Source organism: Dendrobates tinctorius, unplaced genomic scaffold (assembly GCF_039654945.1).
Source record: "Dendrobates tinctorius isolate UK_male_01 unplaced genomic scaffold, ASM3965494v1 ptg000016l, whole genome shotgun sequence".
Lineage (NCBI taxonomy): Eukaryota > Metazoa > Chordata > Amphibia > Anura > Dendrobatidae > Dendrobates > Dendrobates tinctorius.
This window is the reverse complement of record NW_027361684.1, coordinates 56342784-56365187: the sequence shown is the minus strand read 5'-3', so window position 1 is coordinate 56365187 and position 22404 is coordinate 56342784. Positions and strand designations below refer to the sequence as shown.

The 22404-nt window shown below is 43.3% G+C and overlaps 1 protein-coding gene across 1 annotated transcript in view; it reads left to right on the top strand.

Moving 5' to 3' along the window:
* PPEF1 (protein phosphatase with EF-hand domain 1) overlaps positions 1–22404 on the top strand; it is a 112938-nt gene that overhangs the window by 32352 nt on the left and 58182 nt on the right. Inside the window, exon 7 of the mRNA XM_073566068.1 lies at positions 21886–22052. Within this exon, the coding sequence (XP_073422169.1) occupies positions 21886–22052 (167 nt within the window). The remainder of the gene's footprint in view (positions 1–21885; positions 22053–22404) is intronic.

The following is a 22404-nucleotide window of genomic DNA, read 5'->3' as shown; positions in this document are numbered from 1 at the left end:
CCTCTCCATAATATTCCCACTACACTGCTCCTCTCCATAATATTCCCACTACTCTGCTCCTCTCCATAATATTCCCATTACACTGCTCCTCTCCATAATATTCCCACTACACTGCTCCTCTTCATAATATTCCCGCTACACTGCTCCTCTCCATAATATTCCCGCTACACTACTACTCTCCATAATTTTCCCGCTACACTGCTCCTCTCCATAATATTCCCACTACACTATTCCTCTCCATAATATTCCCACTACTCTGCTCCTCTCCATAATATTCCCATTACACTGCTCCTCTCCATAATATTCCCACTACACTGCTCCTCTTCATAATATTCCTGCTACACTACTCCTCTCCATAATATTCCCACTACACTACTCCTCTCCATAATATTCCCACTACTCTGCTCCTCTCCATAATATTCCCACTACACTACTCCTCTCCATAATATTCCCACTACACTGCTCCTCTCCATAATATTCCCACTACTCTGCTCCTCTCCATAATATTCCCACTACACTGCTCCTCTCCATAATATTCCCACTACACTGCTCCTCTCCATAATATTCCCACTACACTACTCCTCTCCATAATATTCCCACTACACTGCTCCTCTCCATAATATTCCCGCTACACTGCTCCTCTCCATAATATTCCCACTACACTGCTCCTCTCCATAATATTCCCACTACTCTGCTCCTCTCCATAATATTCCCACTACACTGCTCCTCTCCATAATATTCCCACTACACTGCTCCTCTCCATAATATTCCCACTACACTACTCCTCTCCATAATATTCCCACTACACTGCTCCTCTCCATAATATTCCCGCTACACTGCTCCTCTCCATAATATTCCCACTACACTGCTCCTCTCCATAATATTCCCACTACTCTGCTCCTCTCCATAATATTCCCACTACACTGCTCCTCTTCATAATATTCCCGCTACACTGCTCCTCTCCATAATATTCCCGCTACACTGCTCCTCTCCATAATATTCCCATTACACTGCTCCTCTCCATAATATTCCCACTACACTACTCCTCTCCATAATATTCCCACTACTCTGCTCCTCTCCATAATATTCCCACTACACTACTCCTCTCCATAATATTCCCACTACACTGCTCCTCTCCATAATATTCCCACTACTCTGCTCCTCTCCATAATATTCCCATTACACTGCTCCTCTCCATAATATTCCCACTACACTGCTCCTCTTCATAATATTCCCGCTACACTGCTCCTCTCCATAATATTCCCGCTACACTACTCCTCTCCATAATATTCCCGCTACACTGCTCCTCTCCATAATATTCCCACTACACTGCTCCTCTCCATAATATTCCCGCTACACTGCTCCTCTCCATAATATTCCCACTACACTGCTCCTCTCCATAATATTCCCACTACACTACTCCTCTCCATAATATTCCCACTACACTACTCCTCTCCATAATATTCCCATTACACTGCTCCTCTCCATAATATTCCCACTACACTACTCTCCATAATATTCCCACTACACTGCTCCTCTCCATAATATTCCCGCTACACTGCTCCTCTCCATAATATTCCCACTACACTACTCCTCTCCATAATATTCCCACTACACTACTCCTCTCCATAATATTCCCACTACTCTGCTCCTCTCCATAATATTCCCATTACACTGCTCCTCTCCATAATATTCCCACTACACTACTCCTCTCCATAATATTCCCACTACTCTGCTCCTATCCATAATATTCCCATTACACTGCTCCTCTCCATAATATTCCCACTACTCTGCTCCTCTCCATAATATTCCCACTACACTGCTCCTCTCCATAATATTCGCACTACACTGCTCCTCTCCATAATATTCCCGCTACACTACTCCTCTCCATAATATTCCCACTACACTGCTCCTCTCCATAATATTCCCACTACACTGCTCCTCTCCATAATATTCCCACTACACTGCTCCTCTCCATAATATTCCCACTACACTGCTCCTATCCATAATATTCCCACTACTCTGCTCCTCTCCATAATATTCCCGCTACACTGCTCCTCTCCATAATATTCCTGCTACACTACTCCTCTCCATAATATTCCCACTACTCTGCTCCTCTCCATAATATTCCCACTACACTGCTCCTCTCCATAATATTCCCACTACACTACTCCTCTCCATAATTTTCCCACTACACTACTCCTCTCCATAATATTCCCACTACACTGCTCCTCTCCATAATATTCCCATTACACTGCTCCTCTCCATAATATTCCCACTACACTACTCCTCTCCATAATATTCCCACTACTCTGCTCCTCTCCATAATAGAATCATAGAATCGTAGAGTTGGAAGGGACCTCCTGGGCCATCTGGTCCAACCCCCTGCTCAAAGCAGGATTCGCTAAATCATCCCAGTCAGATGTCTGTCCAGCCTCTGTTTGAAGACTTCCATTGAAGGAGAACTCACCACTTCTCGTGGCAGCCTGTTCCACTCATTGATCACTCTAACTGTCAAAAAGTTTTTTCTAATATCTAATCTGTGTCTCTTCCCATTCAGTTTCATCCCATTGCTTCTAGTCTTTCCTTGTGCAAATGAGAATAAAGTTGATCCTTCTACAATGTGACAGCCCTTTAGATATTTGTAGACAGCTATTAAGTCTCCTCTCAGTCTTCTCTTTTGCAAACTAAACATTCCCAAATCCTGCAACCTTTCCTCATAAGACAGGGTTTGCAGACCGGTCACCATTCTGGTCGCTCTTTTCTGAACTTGCTCCAGTTTGTTGATGTCTTTTTTAAAATGTGGTGCCCAAAACTGGACACAATATTCCAGATGAGGTCTGACCAAAGAGGAGTAGAGGGAAATAATGACTTCACGTGATCTAGACTGTATGCTTCTGTTAATACATCCTAGAATTGCATTTGCCTTTTTTGCTGCTGCATCACACTGTTGACTCATATTCAGTCTGTGATCTATTAGTATACACAAGTCTTTTTCACATGTGCTGTCACTTAGCCCTATTCCTCCCATTCTATAAATGCTTTTTTCATTTTTATTGCCCAAATGTAGTACTTTGCATTTCTCCCTGTTAAAAACCATTCTGTTAGTTGCTGCCCACTTCTCCAGTTTATTTAAATCTTTTTGAATCTTCTCTCTCTCTCTTCTCTAGTATTAGCTATCCCTCCTAGCTTTGTGTCATCAGCAAATTTAATCAGTTTACCCTCAATTCCTTCATCTAAATCATTGATAAAGATGTTGAACAATACAGGGCCCAGGACAGAGCCCTGTGGTACCCCACTTGAGACATTCTTCCAACTGGATGTGCAGCCATTTACGACCACTCTTTGGGTCCGATCACTAAGCCAGTTATGAATCCACCTAACAGTTGCCTTGTCCCACTACACTACTCCTCTCCATAATATTCCCACTACACTGCTCCTCTCCATAATATTCCCACTACTCTGCTCCTCTCCATAATATTCCCATTACACTGCTCCTCTCCATAATATTCCCACTACACTGCTCCTCTTCATAATATTCCCGCTACACTGCTCCTCTCCATAATATTCCCGCTACACTACTCCTCTCCATAATATTCCCGCTACACTGCTCCTCTCCATAATATTCCCACTACACTGCTCCTCTCCATAATATTCCCACTACACTGCTCCTCTCCATAATATTCCCATTACACTGCTCCTCTCCATAATATTCCCTCTACACTGCTCCTCTCCATAATATTCCCACTACACTACTCCTCTCCATAATATTCCCACTACACTACTCCTCTCCATAATATTCCCATTACACTGCTCCTCTCCATAATATTCCCACTACACTACTCCTCTCCATAATATTCCCACTACACTGCTCCTCTCCATAATATTCCCGCTACACTGCTCCTCTCCATAATATTCCCACTACACTACTCCTCTCCATAATATTCCCACTACACTACTCCTCTCCATAATATTCCCACTACACTGCTCCTCTTCATAATATTCCCACTACTCTGCTCCTCTCCATAATATTCCCATTACACTGCTCCTCTCCATAATATTCCCACTACTCTGCTCCTCTCCATAATATTCCCATTACACTGCTCCTCTCCATAATATTCCCACTACTCTGCTCCTCTCCATAATATTCCCACTACACTGCTCCTCTTCATAATATTCCCACTACACTGCTCCTCTCCATAATATTCCCACTACACTACTCCTCTCCATAATATTCCCACTACTCTGCTCCTCTCCATAATATTCCCATTACACTGCTCCTCTCCATAATATTCCCACTACTCTGCTCCTCTCCATAATATTCCCACTACACTGCTCCTCTTCATAATATTCCCACTACACTGCTCCTCTCCATAATATTCCCACTACTCTGCTCCTCTCCATAATATTCCCACTACACTACTCCTCTCCATAATATTCCCACTACACTACTCCTCTCCATAATATTCCCACTACTCTGCTCCTCTCCATAATATTCCCATTACACTGCTCCTCTCCATAATATTCCCACTACACTGCTCCTCTCCATAATATTCCCACTACACTGCTCCTCTCCATAATATTCCCACTACACTACTCCTCTCCATAATATTCCCACTACTCTGCTGCTCTCCATAATATTCCCATTACACTGCTCCTCTCCATAATATTCCCACTACACTGCTCCTCTCCATAATATTCCCATTACACTACTCCTCTCCATAATATTCCCATTACACTACTCCTCTCCATAATATTCCCACTACTCTGCTGCTCTCCATAATATTCCCATTACACTGCTCCTCTCCATAATATTCCCACTACACTACTCCTCTCCATAATATTCCCACTACTCTGCTCCTCTCCATAATATTCCCATTACACTGCTCCTCTCCATAATATTCCCACTACTCTGCTCCTCTCCATAATATTCCCATTACACTGCTCCTCTCCATAATATTCCCACTACTCTGCTCCTCTCCATAATATTCCCACTACACTGCTCCTCTTCATAATATTCCCACTACACTACTCCTCTCCATAATATTCCCACTACACTACTCCTCTCCATAATATTCCCACTACTCTGCTCCTCTCCATAATATTCCCATTACACTGCTCCTCTCCATAATATTCCCACTACTCTGCTCCTCTCCATAATATTCCCACTACACTGCTCTTCTTCATAATATTCCCACTACACTGCTCCTCTCCATAATATTCCCACTACACTACTCCTCTCCATAATATTCCCACTACTCTGCTCCTCTCCATAATATTCCCATTACACTGCTCCTCTCCATAATATTCCCACTACACTGCTCCTCTCCATAATATTCACACTACACTGCTCCTCTCCATAATATTCCCACTACACTATTCCTCTCCATAATATTCCCACTACTCTGCTCCTCTCCATAATATTCCCATTACACTGCTCCTCTCCATAATATTCCCACTACACTACTCCTCTCCATAATATTCCCACTACTCTTCTCCTCTCCATAATATTCCCACTACACTGCTCCTCTCCATAATATTCCCACTAAACTACTCCTCTCCATAATATTCCCACTACTCTGCTCCTCTCCATAATATTCCCACTACACTGCTCCTCTCCATAATATTCCCACTACTCTGCTCCTCTCCATAATATTCCCACTACACTGCTCCTCTCCATAATATTCCCATTACACTGCTCCTCTCCATAATATTCCCACTACACTACTCCTCTCCATAATATTCCCACTACACTGCTCCTCTCCATAATATTCCCACTACTCTGCTCCTCTCCATAATATTCCCATTACACTGCTCCTCTCCATAATATTCCCACTACACTGCTCCTCTCCATAATATTTCCACTACACTGCTCCTCTCCATAATATTCCCACTACACTAATCCTCTCCATAATATTCCCACTACTCTGCTCCTCTCCATAATATTCCCATTACACTGCTCCTCTCCATAATATTCCCACTACTCTGCTCCTCTCCATAATATTCCCACTACACTGCTCCTCTCCATAATATTCCCACTACACTGCTCCTCTCCATAATATTCCCACTGCACTACTCCTCTCCATAATATTCCCACTACACTGCTCCTCTCCATAATATTCCCATTACACTGCTCCTCTCCATAATATTCCCACTACTCTGCTCCTCTCCATAATATTCCCACTACACTGCTCCTCTCCATAATATTCCCACTACACTGCTCCTCTCCATAATATTCCCACTACTCTGCTCCTCTCCATAATATTCCCACTACACTGCTCCTCTCCATAATATTCCCACTACACTGCTCCTCTCCATAATATTCACGCTACACTGCTCCTCTCCATAATATTCCCACTACACTACTCCTCTCCATAATATTCCCACTACTCTGCTCCTCTCCATAATATTCCCACTACACTGCTCCTCTCCATAATATTCCCGCTACACTGCTCCTCTCCATAATATTCCCACTACACTGCTCCTCTCCATAATATTCCTATTACACTACTCCTCTCCATTATATTCCCACTACTCTGCTCCTCTCCATAATATTCCCACTACACTGCTCCTCTCCATAATATTCCCACTACACTGCTCCTCTCCATAATATTCCCACTACACTGCTCCTCTCCATAATATTCCCACTACACTACTCCTCTCCATAATATTCCCACTACACTATTCCTCTCCATAATATTCCCCCTACTCTGCTCCTCTCCATAATATTCCCACTACACTACTCCTCTCCATAATATTCCCCCTACTCTGCTCCTCTCCATAATATTCCCACTACACTGCTCCTCTCCATAATATTCCCACTACACTACTCCTCTCCATAATATTCCCACTACACTACTCCTCTCCATAATATTCCCACTACACTGCTCCTCTCCATAATATTCCCACTACACTGCTCCTCTCCATAATATTCCCACTACACTGCTCCTCTCCATAATATTCCCACTACACTACTCCTCTCCATAATATTCCCACTACACTACTCCTCTCCATAATATTCCCCCTACTCTGCTCCTCTCCATAATATTCCCACTACACTGCTCCTCTCCATAATATTCCCACTACACTACTCCTCTCCATAATATTCCCACTACACTACTCCTCTCCATAATATTCCCACTACACTGCTCCTCTCCATAATATTCCCACTACACTGCTCCTCTCCATAATATTCCCACTACACTGCTCCTCTCCATAATATTCCCACTACACTACTCCTCTCCATAATATTCCCACTACACTACTCCTCTCCATAATATTCCCACTACTCTACTCCTCTCCATAATATTCCCACTACACTGCTCCTCTCCATAATATTCCCACTACACTGCTCCTCTCCATAATATTCCCACTACACTACTCCTCTCCATAATATTCCCACTACACTGATCCTCTCCATAATATTCCCACTACTCTGCTCCTCTCCATAATATTCCCACTACACCGCTCCTCTCCATAATATTCCCACTACACTACTCCTCTCCATATTATTCCCACTACTCTGCTCCTCTCCATAATATTCCCACTACACTGCTCCTCTCCATAATATTCCCACTACACTGCTCCTCTCCATAATATTCCCGCTACACTGCTCCTCTCCATAATATTCCCACTACACTACTCCTCTCCATAATATTCCCACTACTCTGCTCCTCTCCATAATATTCCCACTACACTGCTCCTCTCCATAATATTCCCGCTACACTGCTCCTCTCCATAATATTCCCACTACACTGCTCCTCTCCATAATATTCCCATTACACTACTCCTCTCCATAATATTCCCACTACTCTGCTCCTCTCCATAATATTCCCACTACACTGCTCCTCTCCATAATATTCCCATTACACTGCTCCTCTCCATAATATTCCCACTACACTACTCCTCTCCATAATATTCCCACTACACTATTCCTCTCCATAATATTCCCACTACTCTGCTCCTCTCCATAATATTCCCACTACACTGCTCCTCTCCATAATATTCCCGCTACACTGTTCCTCTCCATAATATTCCCACTACACTATTCCTCTACATAATATTCCCACTACTCTGCTCCTCTCCATAATATTCCCACTACACTGCTCCTCTCCATAATATTCCCACTACACTACTCCTCTCCATAATATTCCCACTACACTACTCCTCTCCATAATATTCCCACTACTCTGCTCCTCTCCATAATATTCCCACTACACTGCTCCTCTCCATAATATTCCCACTACACTACTCCTCTCCATAATATTCCCGCTACACTGCTCCTCTCCATAATATTCCCACTACACTACTCCTCTCCATAATATTCCCACTACACTGCTCCTCTCCATAATATTCCCACTACTCTGCTCCTCTCCATAATATTCCCACTACACTGCTCCTCTCCATAATATTCCCACTACACTGCTCCTCTCCATAATATTCCCACTACACTGCTCCTCTCCATAATATTCCCACTACTCTGCTCCTCTCCATAATATTCCCACTAAACTGCTCCTCTCCATAATATTCCCACTACACTGCTCCTCTCCATAATATTCCCACTACTCTGCTCCTCTCCATAATATTCCCATTACACTGCTCCTCTCCATAATATTCCCACTACACTACTCCTCTCCATAATATTCCCACTACACTGCTCCTCTCCATAATATTCCCACTACACTGCTCCTCTCCATAATATTCCCACTACTATGCTCCTCTCCATAATATTCCCATTACACTACTCCTCTCCATAATATTCCCACTACACTGCTCCTCTCCATAATATTCCCACTACACTGCTCCTCTCCATAATATTCCCGCTACACTGCTCCTCTCCATAATATTCCCACTACTCTGCTCCTCTCCATAATATTCCCATTGCACTGCTCCTCTCCATAATATTCCCACTACACTGCTCCTCTCCATAATATTCCCAGTACACTGCTCCTCTCCATAATATTCCCATTACACTGCTCCTCTCCATAATATTCCCACTACACTGCTCCTCTCCATAATATTCCCACTACACTGCTCCTCTCCATAATATTCCCACTACACTGCTCCTCTCCATAATATTCCCACTATTCTGCTCCTCTCCATAATATTCCCATTACACTACTCCTCTCCATAATATTCCCATTACACTACTCCTCTCCATAATATTCCCACTACACTGCTCCTCTCCATAATATTCCCACTACACTACTCCTCTCCATAATATTCCCACTACACTGCTCCTCTCCATAATATTCCCACTACTCTGCTCCTCTCCATAATATTCCCACTACACTGCTCCTCTCCATAATATTCCCACTACTCTGCTCCTCTCCATAATATTCCCATTACACTGCTCCTCTCCATAATATTCCCACTACACTACTCCTCTCCATAATATTCCCACTACACTGCTCCTCTCCATAATATTCCCATTACACTGCTCCTCTCCATAATATTCCCACTACACTACTCCTCTCCATAATATTCCCACTACACTGCTCCTCTCCATAATATTCCCACTACTCTGCTCCTCTCCATAATATTCCCATTACACTGCTCCTCTCCATAATATTCCCACTACACTACTCCTCTCCATAATATTCCCACTACACTGCTCCTCTCCATAATATTCCCATTACACTGCTCCTCTCCATAATATTCCCACTACACTACTCCTCTCCATAATATTCCCACTACACTGCTCCTCTCCATAATATTCCCACTACTCTGCTCCTCTCCATAATATTCCCATTACACTGCTCCTCTCCATAATATTCCCACTACACTGCTCCTCTCCATAATATTTCCACTACACTGCTCCTCTCCATAATATTCCCACTACACTAATCCTCTCCATAATATTCCCACTACTCTGCTCCTCTCCATAATATTCCCATTACACTGCTCCTCTCCATAATATTCCCACTACTCTGCTCCTCTCCATAATATTCCCACTACACTGCTCCTCTCCATAATATTCCCACTACACTGCTCCTCTCCATAATATTCCCACTACACTACTCCTCTCCATAATATTCCCACTACACTGCTCCTCTCCATAATATTCCCATTACACTGCTCCTCTCCATAATATTCCCACTACTCTGCTCCTCTCCATAATATTCCCACTACACTGCTCTTCTCCATAATATTCCCACTACACTGCTCCTCTCCATAATATTCCCACTACTCTGCTCCTCTCCATAATATTCCCACTACACTGCTCCTCTCCATAATATTCCCACTACACTGCTCCTCTCCATAATATTCACGCTACACTGCTCCTCTCCATAATATTCCCACTACACTACTCCTCTCCATAATATTCCCACTACTCTGCTCCTCTCCATAATATTCCCACTACACTGCTCCTCTCCATAATATTCCCACTACACTACTTCTCTCCATAATATTCCCACTACACTACTCCTCTCCATAATATTCCCACTACACTGCTCCTCTCCATAATATTCCCACTACACTGCTCCTCTCCATAATATTCCCACTACACTGCTCCTCTCCATAATATTCCCACTACACTACTCCTCTCCATAATATTCCCACTACACTACTCCTCTCCATAATATTCCCCCTACTCTGCTCCTCTCCATAATATTCCCACTACACTGCTCCTCTCCATAATATTCCCACTACACTACTCCTCTCCATAATATTCCCACTACACTACTCCTCTCCATAATATTCCCACTACACTGCTCCTCTCCATAATATTCCCACTACACTGCTCCTCTCCATAATATTCCCACTACACTGCTCCTCTCCATAATATTCCCACTACACTACTCCTCTCCATAATATTCCCATTACACTACTCCTCTCCATAATATTCCCATTACACTACTCCTCTCCATAATATTCCCACTACACTGCTCCTCTCCATAATATTCCCACTACACTACTCCTCTCCATAATATTCCCACTACACTGCTCCTCTCCATAATATTCCCACTACTCTGCTCCTCTCCATAATATTCCCACTACACTGCTCCTCTCCATAATATTCCCACTACTCTGCTCCTCTCCATAATATTCCCATTACACTGCTCCTCTCCATAATATTCCCACTACACTACTCCTCTCCATAATATTCCCACTACACTGCTCCTCTCCATAATATTCCCATTACACTGCTCCTCTCCATAATATTCCCACTACACTACTCCTCTCCATAATATTCCCACTACACTGCTCCTCTCCATAATATTCCCACTACTCTGCTCCTCTCCATAATATTCCCATTACACTGCTCCTCTCCATAATATTCCCACTACGCTACTCCTCTCCATAATATTCCCACTACACTGCTCCTCTCCATAATATTCCCATTACACTGCTCCTCTCCATAATATTCCCACTACACTACTCCTCTCCATAATATTCCCACTACACTGCTCCTCTCCATAATATTCCCACTACTCTGCTCCTCTCCATAATATTCCCATTACACTGCTCCTCTCCATAATATTCCCACTACACTGCTCCTCTCCATAATATTTCCACTACACTGCTCCTCTCCATAATATTCCCACTACACTAATCCTCTCCATAATATTCCCACTACTCTGCTCCTCTCCATAATATTCCCATTACACTGCTCCTCTCCATAATATTCCCACTACTCTGCTCCTCTCCATAATATTCCCACTACACTGCTCCTCTCCATAATATTCCCACTACACTGCTCCTCTCCATAATATTCCCACTACACTACTCCTCTCCATAATATTCCCACTACACTGCTCCTCTCCATAATATTCCCATTACACTGCTCCTCTCCATAATATTCCCACTACTCTGCTCCTCTCCATAATATTCCCACTACACTGCTCTTCTCCATAATATTCCCACTACACTGCTCCTCTCCATAATATTCCCACTACTCTGCTCCTCTCCATAATATTCCCACTACACTTCTCCTCTCCATAATATTCCCACTACACTGCTCCTCTCCATAATATTCCCACTACTCTGCTCCTCTCCATAATATTCCCACTACACTGCTCCTCTCCATAATATTCCCACTACACTGCTCCTCTCCATAATATTCACGCTACACTGCTCCTCTCCATAATATTCCCACTACACTACTCCTCTCCATAATATTCCCACTACTCTGCTCCTCTCCATAATATTCCCACTACACTGCTCCTCTCCATAATATTCCCACTACACTACTTCTCTCCATAATATTCCCACTACACTACTCCTCTCCATAATATTCCCACTACACTGCTCCTCTCCATAATATTCCCACTACACTGCTCCTCTCCATAATATTCCCACTACACTGCTCCTCTCCATAATAATCCCACTACACTACTCCTCTCCATAATATTCCCACTACACTACTCCTCTCCATAATATTCCCCCTACTCTGCTCCTCTCCATAATATTCCCACTACACTGCTCCTCTCCATAATATTCCCACTACACTACTCCTCTCCATAATATTCCCACTACACTACTCCTCTCCATAATATTCCCACTACACTGCTCCTCTCCATAATATTCCCACTACACTGCTCCTCTCCATAATATTCCCACTACACTGCTCCTCTCCATAATATTCCCACTACACTACTCCTCTCCATAATATTCCCATTACACTACTCCTCTCCATAATATTCCCATTACACTACTCCTCTCCATAATATTCCCACTACACTGCTCCTCTCCATAATATTCCCACTACACTACTCCTCTCCATAATATTCCCACTACACTGCTCCTCTCCATAATATTCCCACTACTCTGCTCCTCTCCATAATATTCCCACTACACTGCTCCTCTCCATAATATTCCCACTACTCTGCTCCTCTCCATAATATTCCCATTACACTGCTCCTCTCCATAATATTCCCACTACACTACTCCTCTCCATAATATTCCCACTACACTGCTCCTCTCCATAATATTCCCATTACACTGCTCCTCTCCATAATATTCCCACTACACTACTCCTCTCCATAATATTCCCACTACACTGCTCCTCTCCATAATATTCCCACTACTCTGCTCCTCTCCATAATATTCCCATTACACTGCTCCTCTCCATAATATTCCCACTACACTACTCCTCTCCATAATATTCCCACTACACTGCTCCTCTCCATAATATTCCCATTACACTGCTCCTCTCCATAATATTCCCACTACACTACTCCTCTCCATAATATTCCCACTACACTGCTCCTCTCCATAATATTCCCACTACTCTGCTCCTCTCCATAATATTCCCATTACACTGCTCCTCTCCATAATATTCCCACTACACTGCTCCTCTCCATAATATTTCCACTACACTGCTCCTCTCCATAATATTCCCACTACACTAATCCTCTCCATAATATTCCCACTACTCTGCTCCTCTCCATAATATTCCCATTACACTGCTCCTCTCCATAATATTCCCACTACTCTGCTCCTCTCCATAATATTCCCACTACACTGCTCCTCTCCATAATATTCCCACTACACTGCTCCTCTCCATAATATTCCCACTACACTACTCCTCTCCATAATATTCCCACTACACTGCTCCTCTCCATAATATTCCCATTACACTGCTCCTCTCCATAATATTCCCACTACTCTGCTCCTCTCCATAATATTCCCACTACACTGCTCTTCTCCATAATATTCCCACTACACTGCTCCTCTCCATAATATTCCCACTACTCTGCTCCTCTCCATAATATTCCCACTACACTTCTCCTCTCCATAATATTCCCACTACACTGCTCCTCTCCATAATATTCACGCTACACTGCTCCTCTCCATAATATTCCCACTACACTACTCCTCTCCATAATATTCCCACTACTCTGCTCCTCTCCATAATATTCCCACTACACTGCTCCTCTCCATAATATTCCCACTACACTACTTCTCTCCATAATATTCCCACTACACTACTCCTCTCCATAATATTCCCACTACACTGCTCCTCTCCATAATATTCCCACTACACTGCTCCTCTCCATAATATTCCCACTACACTGCTCCTCTCCATAATATTCCCACTACACTACTCCTCTCCATAATATTCCCACTACACTACTCCTCTCCATAATATTCCCCCTACTCTGCTCCTCTCCATAATATTCCCACTACACTGCTCCTCTCCATAATATTCCCACTACACTACTCCTCTCCATAATATTCCCACTACACTACTCCTCTCCATAATATTCCCACTACACTGCTCCTCTCCATAATATTCCCACTACACTGCTCCTCTCCATAATATTCCCACTACACTGCTCCTCTCCATAATATTCCCACTACACTACTCCTCTCCATAATATTCCCACTACACTACTCCTCTCCATAATATTCCCACTACTCTACTCCTCTCCATAATATTCCCACTACACTGCTCCTCTCCATAATATTCCCACTACACTGCTCCTCTCCATAATATTCCCACTACACTACTCCTCTCCATAATATTCCCACTACACTGCTCCTCTCCATAATATTCCCACTACTCTGCTCCTCTCCATAATATTCCCACTACACCGCTCCTCTCCATAATATTCCCACTACACTACTCCTCTCCATATTATTCCCACTACTCTGCTCCTCTCCATAATATTCCCACTACACTGCTCCTCTCCATAATATTCCCACTACACTGCTCCTCTCCATAATATTCCCGCTACACTGCTCCTCTCCATAATATTCCCACTACACTACTCCTCTCCATAATATTCCCACTACTCTGCTCCTCTCCATAATATTCCCACTACACTGCTCCTCTCCATAATATTCCCGCTACACTGCTCCTCTCCATAATATTCCCACTACACTGCTCCTCTCCATAATATTCCCATTACACTACTCCTCTCCATAATATTCCCACTACTCTGCTCCTCTCCATAATATTCCCACTACACTGCTCCTCTCCATAATATTCCCACTACACTGCTCCTCTCCATAATATTCCCACTACACTACTCCTCTCCATAATATTCCCACTACACTATTCCTCTCCATAATATTCCCACTACTCTGCTCCTCTCCATAATATTCCCACTACACTGCTCCTCCCCATAATATTCCCGCTACACTGTTCCTCTCCATAATATTCCCACTACACTATTCCTCTACATAATATTCCCACTACTCTGCTCCTCTCCATAATATTCCCACTACACTGCTCCTCTCCATAATATTCCCACTACACTACTCCTCTCCATAATATTCCCACTACACTACTCCTCTCCATAATATTCCCACTACTCTGCTCCTCTCCATAATATTCCCACTACACTGCTCCTCTCCATAATATTCCCACTACACTACTCCTCTCCATAATATTCCCGCTACACTGCTCCTCTCCATAATATTCCCACTACACTACTCCTCTCCATAATATTCCCACTACACTGCTCCTCTCCATAATATTCCCACTACTCTGCTCCTCTCCATAATATTCCCACTACACTGCTCCTCTCCATAATATTCCCACTACACTGCTCCTCTCCATAATATTCCCACTAGACTGCTCCTCTCCATAATATTCCCACTACTTTGCTCCTCTCCATAATATTCCCACTAAACTGCTCCTCTCCATAATATTCCCACTACTCTGCTCCTCTCCATAATATTCCCATTACACTGCTCCTCTCCATAATATTCCCACTACACTACTCCTCTCCATAATATTCCCACTACACTGCTCCTCTCCATAATATTCCCACTACACTGCTCCTCTCCATAATATTCCCACTACTATGCTCCTCTCCATAATATTCCCATTACACTACTCCTCTCCATAATATTCCCACTACACTGCTCCTCTCCATAATATTCCCACTACACTGCTCCTCTCCATAATATTCCCGCTACACTGCTCCTCTCCATAATATTCCCACTACTCTGCTCCTCTCCATAATATTCCCATTGCACTGCTCCTCTCCATAATATTCCCACTACACTGCTCCTCTCCATAATATTCCCAGTACACTGCTCCTCTCCATAATATTCCCATTACACTGCTCCTCTCCATAATATTCCCACTACTCTGCTCCTCTCCATAATATTCCCACTACACTGCTCCTCTCCATAATATTCCCACTACTCTGCTCCTCTCCATAATATTCCCATTACACTGCTCCTCTCCATAATATTCCCACTACACTACTCCTCTCCATAATATTCCCACTGCACTGCTCCTCTCCATAATATTCCCACTACACTGCTCCTCTCCATAATATTCCCACTACTCTGCTCCTCTCCATAATATTCCCACTACACTACTCCTCTCCATAATATTCCCACTACTCTGCTCCTCTCCATAATATTCCCATTACACTGCTCCTCTCCATAATATTCCCACTACATTGCTCCTCTCCATAATATTCCCATTACACTGCTCCTCTCCATAATATTCCCACTACACTGATCCTCTCCATAATATTCCCACTACACTGCTCCTCTCCATAATATTCCCATTACACTGCTCCTCTCCATAATATTCCCACTACACTGCTCCTCTCCATAATATTCCCACTACACTGCTCCTCTCCATAATATTCCCACTACTCTGCTCCTCTCCATAATATTCCCATTACACTGCTCCTCTCCATAATATTCCCACTACACTGCTCCTCTCCATAATATTCCCACTACACTGCTCCTCTCCATAATATTCCCACTACACTGCTCCTCTCCATAATATTCCCACTACTCTGCTCCTCTCCATAATATTCCCATTACACTGCTCCTCTCCATAATATTCCCACTACACTGCTCCTCTCCATAATATTCCCACTACACTACTCCTCTCCATAATATTCCCACTACACTGCTCCTCTCCATAATATTCCCACTACACTACTCCTCGCCATAATATTCCCACTACACTGCTCCTCTCCATAATATTCCCACTACACTGCTCCTCTCCATAATATTCCCACTACACTGCTCCTCTCCATAATATTCCCACTACACTACTCCTCGCCATAATATTCCCACTACACTACTCCTCTCCATAATATTCCCACTACACTGCTCCTCTCCATAATATTCCCACTACACTGCTCCTCTCCATAATATTCCCACTACACTGCTCCTCTCCATAATATTCCCACTACACTACTCCTCTCCATAATATTCCCACTACACTGCTCCTCTCCATAATATTCCCACTACACTGCTCCTCTCCATAATATTCCCACTACACTGCTCCTCTCCATAATATTCCCACTACACTACTCCTCGCCATAATATTCCCACTACACTACTCCTCTCCATAATATTCCCACTACACTACTCCTCTCCATAATATTCCCACTACACTACTCCTCTCCATAATATTCCCACTACACTGCTCCTCTCCATAATATTCCCACTACACTACTCCTCTCCATAATATTCCCACTACACTGCTCCTCTCCATAATATTCCCATTACACTGCTCCTCTCCATAATATTCCCACTACACTACTCCTCTCCATAACATTCCCACTACTCTGCTCCTCTCCATAATATTCCCACTACACTGCTCCTCTCCATAATATTCCCACTACACTGCCCCTATCCATAATATTCCCACTTCACTACTCCTCTCCATAATATTCCCACTACACTGCCCCTATCCATAATATTCCCGCTACACTGCCCCTATCCATAATATTCCCACTACACTACTCCTCTCCATAATATTCCCACTACACTGCTCCTCTCCATAATATTCCCACTACACTGCTCCTCTCCATAATATTCCCACTACACTACTCCTCTCCATAATATTCCCACTACACTGCTCCTCTCCATAATATTCCCACTACACTACTCCTCGCCATAATATTCCCACTACACTACTCCTCTCCATAATATTCCCACTACACTGCTCCTCTCCATAATATTCCCACTACACTGCTCCTCTCCATAATATTCCCACTACACTACTCCTCTCCATAATATTCCCACTACACTACTCCTCGCCATAATATTCCCACTACACTACTCCTCTCCATAATATTCCCACTACACTGCTCCTCTCCATAATATTCCCACTACACTGCTCCTCTCCATAATATTCCCACTACACTGCTCCTCTCCATAATATTCCCACTACACTACTCCTCTCCATAATATTCCCACTACACTGCTCCTCTCCATAATATTCCCACTACACTGCTCCTCTCCATAATATTCCCACTACACTGCTCCTCTCCATAATATTCCCACTACACTACTCCTCGCCATAATATTCCCACTACACTACTCCTCTCCATAATATTCCCACTACACTACTCCTCTCCATAATATTCCCACTACACTACTCCTCTCCATAATATTCCCACTACACTGCTCCTCTCCATAATATTCCCACTACACTACTCCTCTCCATAATATTCCCACTACACTGCTCCTCTCCATAATATTCCCATTACACTGCTCCTCTCCATAATATTCCCACTACACTACTCCTCTCCATAATATTCCCACTACTCTGCTCCTCTCCATAATATTCCCACTACACTGCTCCTCTCCATAATATTCCCACTACACTGCCCCTATCCATAATATTCCCACTTCACTACTCCTCTCCATAATATTCCCACTACACTGCCCCTATCCATAATATTCCCGCTACACTGCCCCTATCCATAATATTCCCACTACACTACTCCTCTCCATAATATTCCCACTACACTGCTCCTCTCCATAATATTCCCACTACACTGCTCCTCTCCATAATATTCCCACTACACTACTCCTCTCCATAATATTCCCACTACACTACTCCTCGCCATAATATTCCCACTACACTACTCCTCTCCATAATATTCCCACTACACTGCTCCTCTCCATAATATTCCCACTACACTGCTCCTCTCCATAATATTCCCACTACACTGCTCCTCTCCATAATAATCCCGCTACACTGCTCCTCTCCATAATATTCCCGCTACACTGCTCCTCTCCATAATATTCCCACTACACTGCTCCTCTCCATAATATTCCCACTACACTACTCCTCGCCATAATATTCCCACTACACTACTCCTCTCCATAATATTCCCACTACACTACTCCTCTCCATAATATTCCCACTACACTACTCCTCTCCATAATATTCCCACTACACTGCTCCTCTCCATAATATTCCCACTACACTACTCCTCTCCATAATATTCCCACTACACTGCTCCTCTCCATAATATTCCCACTACACTGCCCCTATCCATAATATTCCCACTACACTGCCCCTATCCATAATATTCCCACTACACTACTCCTCTCCATAATATTCCCACTACACTGCTCCTCTCCATAATATTCCCACTACACTGCCCCTATCCATAATATTCCCGCTACACTGCCCCTATCCATAATATTCCCACTACACTACTCCTCTCCATAATATTCCCACTACACTGCTCCTCTCCATAATATTCCCACTACACTGCTCCTCTCCATAATATTCCCACTACACTACTCCTCTCCATAATATTCCCACTACACTACTCCTCGCCATAATATTCCCACTACACTACTCCTCTCCATAATATTCCCACTACACTGCTCCTCTCCATAATATTCCCACTACACTGCTCCTCTCCATAATAATCCTGCTACACTGCTCCTCTCCATAATATTCCCACTACACTGCTCCTCTCCATAATATTCCCACTACACTGCTCCTCTCCATAATATTCCCACTACACTACTCCTCGCCATAATATTCCCACTACACTACTCCTCTCCATAATATTCCCACTACACTACTCCTCTCCATAATATTCCCACTACACTACTCCTCTCCATAATATTTCCACTACACTGCTCCTCTCCATAATATTCCCACTACACTACTCCTCTCCATAATATTCCCACTACACTGCTCCTCTCCATAATATTCCCACTACACTGCCCCTATCCATAATATTCCCACTACACCGCTCCTCTCCATAATATTCCCACTACACTGCTCCTCTCCATAATATTCCCACTACACTACTCCTCGCCATAATATTCCCACTACACTACTCCTCTCCATAATATTCCCACTACACTACTCCTCTCCATAATATTCCCACTACACTACTCCTCTCCATAATATTCCCACTACACTGCTCCTCTCCATAATATTCCCACTACACTACTCCTCTCCATAATATTCCCACTACACTGCTCCTCTCCATAATATTCCCACTACACTGCCCCATCCATAATATTCCCACTACACCACTCCTCTCCATAATATTCCCACTACACCGCTCCTCTCCATAATATTCCCACTACACTACTCCTCTCCATAATATTCCCACTACACTGCTCCTCTCCATAATATTCCCACTACACTGCTCCTCTCCATAATATTCCCACTACACTGCTCCTCTCCATAATATACCCACTACTCTGCTCCTCTCCATAATATTCCCATTACACTACTCCTCTCCATAATATTCCCATTACACTACTCCTCTCCATAATATTCCCACTACACTGCTCCTCTCCATAATGTTCCCACTACACTACTCCTCTCCATAATATTCCCACTACACTACTCCTCGCCATAATATTCCCACTACACTACTCCTCTCCATAATATTCCCACTACACTACTCCTCTCCATAATGTTCCCACTACACTACTCCTCTCCATAATATTCCCACTACACTGCTCCTCTCCATAATATTCCCACTACACTACTCCTCTCCATAATATTCCCACTACACTGCTCCTCTCCATAATATTCCCACTACACTGCTCCTCTCCATAATATTCCCACTACACTGCTCCTCTCCATAATATTCCCACTACACCACTCCTCTCCATAATATTCCCACTACACTGCTCCTCTCCATAATATTCCCACTACACTGCTCCTCTCCATAATATTCCCACTACACTACTCCTCTCCATAATATTCCCACTACACTGCCCCTATCCATAATATTCCCGCTACACTGCCCCTATCCATAATATTCCCGCTACACTGCCCCTATCCATAATATTCCCACTACACTGCTCCTCTCCATAATATCAGATGCAAACACATTTGAATACAAGTAGAAGGGAGTGGTGTCTCTCAGGTCCTGTCTGCTGCAGCAATCCCTTTGGCGAGCTGCATGTGGCTGTAGGTTTTGCAGGCCTGCCTGACATCATGCTGCTCTCAGACAGGTAGCAAAAAACAGACTCTCATTCGCTTTAAAGAAAAAAAAAAAACAATAACTCCCTTCTCCTGGCGATCTCCTGCAGCCCTGCTTCCTTCCTCTTCTTGGCAGTACGTACATGATAAGCGATGCAGTCGCACTTTAACGTCATCACTCTGGCTGAGCCATACAGAAGGTGATCGACTGCAAGTACACTCTGTTTCTTATTGCCGGCAGATGAGCAACAGGAACCCTCCCTACCGGCGATAAGCACCGCCAATGGTGGCGCAAAAAATATAGTGAGGGCAATCTGGCCATGGGCCCCACTGGAGCCTCGGGCCCCAAGCGGTAGCCCAGATTGCCCTAATTATAATCCTCCTATGTCTGCCACCAAATGCTGCTGCAGAAACGAGCCTCAGGCCCATACATGCATATGTTTGCTTTCCTTTATTAATGAATGGTGCATTGACACATTATAGCATATAGCTGCATTTACTCCTTTTATGTTGTGGCAAAACATAAGAAGCTAGGACAGGAGCTAGTCCAATTCTGGACTTCACTCACACATTTCTTGTAATGGGTCTGTATGTGACCCGTCTGCATTGTCTGCATTCATGTGCTGCCTGTTTAAAAAACACCAACTTGTGAATTAGAACTTCATGAAGGTTTTTTTTTTAAACTTTTGCTCATTGTCTTGTTTTACTTTGTAGTTCCTCAACTTGTTAACTTCTGTTGTGATTGTGTTCTGCAGAATGGTCTCCCCTCACCAGAAAATACTTATCTTTTTAATGGCGATTTTGTAGACAGAGGCAAGAATTCAATAGAAATACTGATCATCCTGTTTGCATTCCTCCTCGTGTACCCTAATAATTTACATATGAATAGAGGCAACCATGAGGACCCCATCATGAATCTCAGGTACCTCAGGCATTAGTGTGTTTTCCTAATTATACCTATCTTCCTTCTTGTACAAATCACCAGCATTAAGGTAAGAGCTCTTCACCCTACTTTGGGTAAAGCAAGTAACAACCTTCGCCTCTAGGACTTCTCTTAAATATTTTATATTGTGATTGCCATTAGTGTTGCAGATTTTTTTGGGCTATACAGGTGCTTCTCACAAAATTAGAATATTATAAAAAAGTTAATTTATTTCAGTTCTTCAATACAAAAAGTGAAACTCATATATTATATAGAGTCATTACAAGCAGAGTGATCTATTTCAAGTGTTTATTTCTGTTAATGTTGATGATTATGGCTTACAGCCAATGAA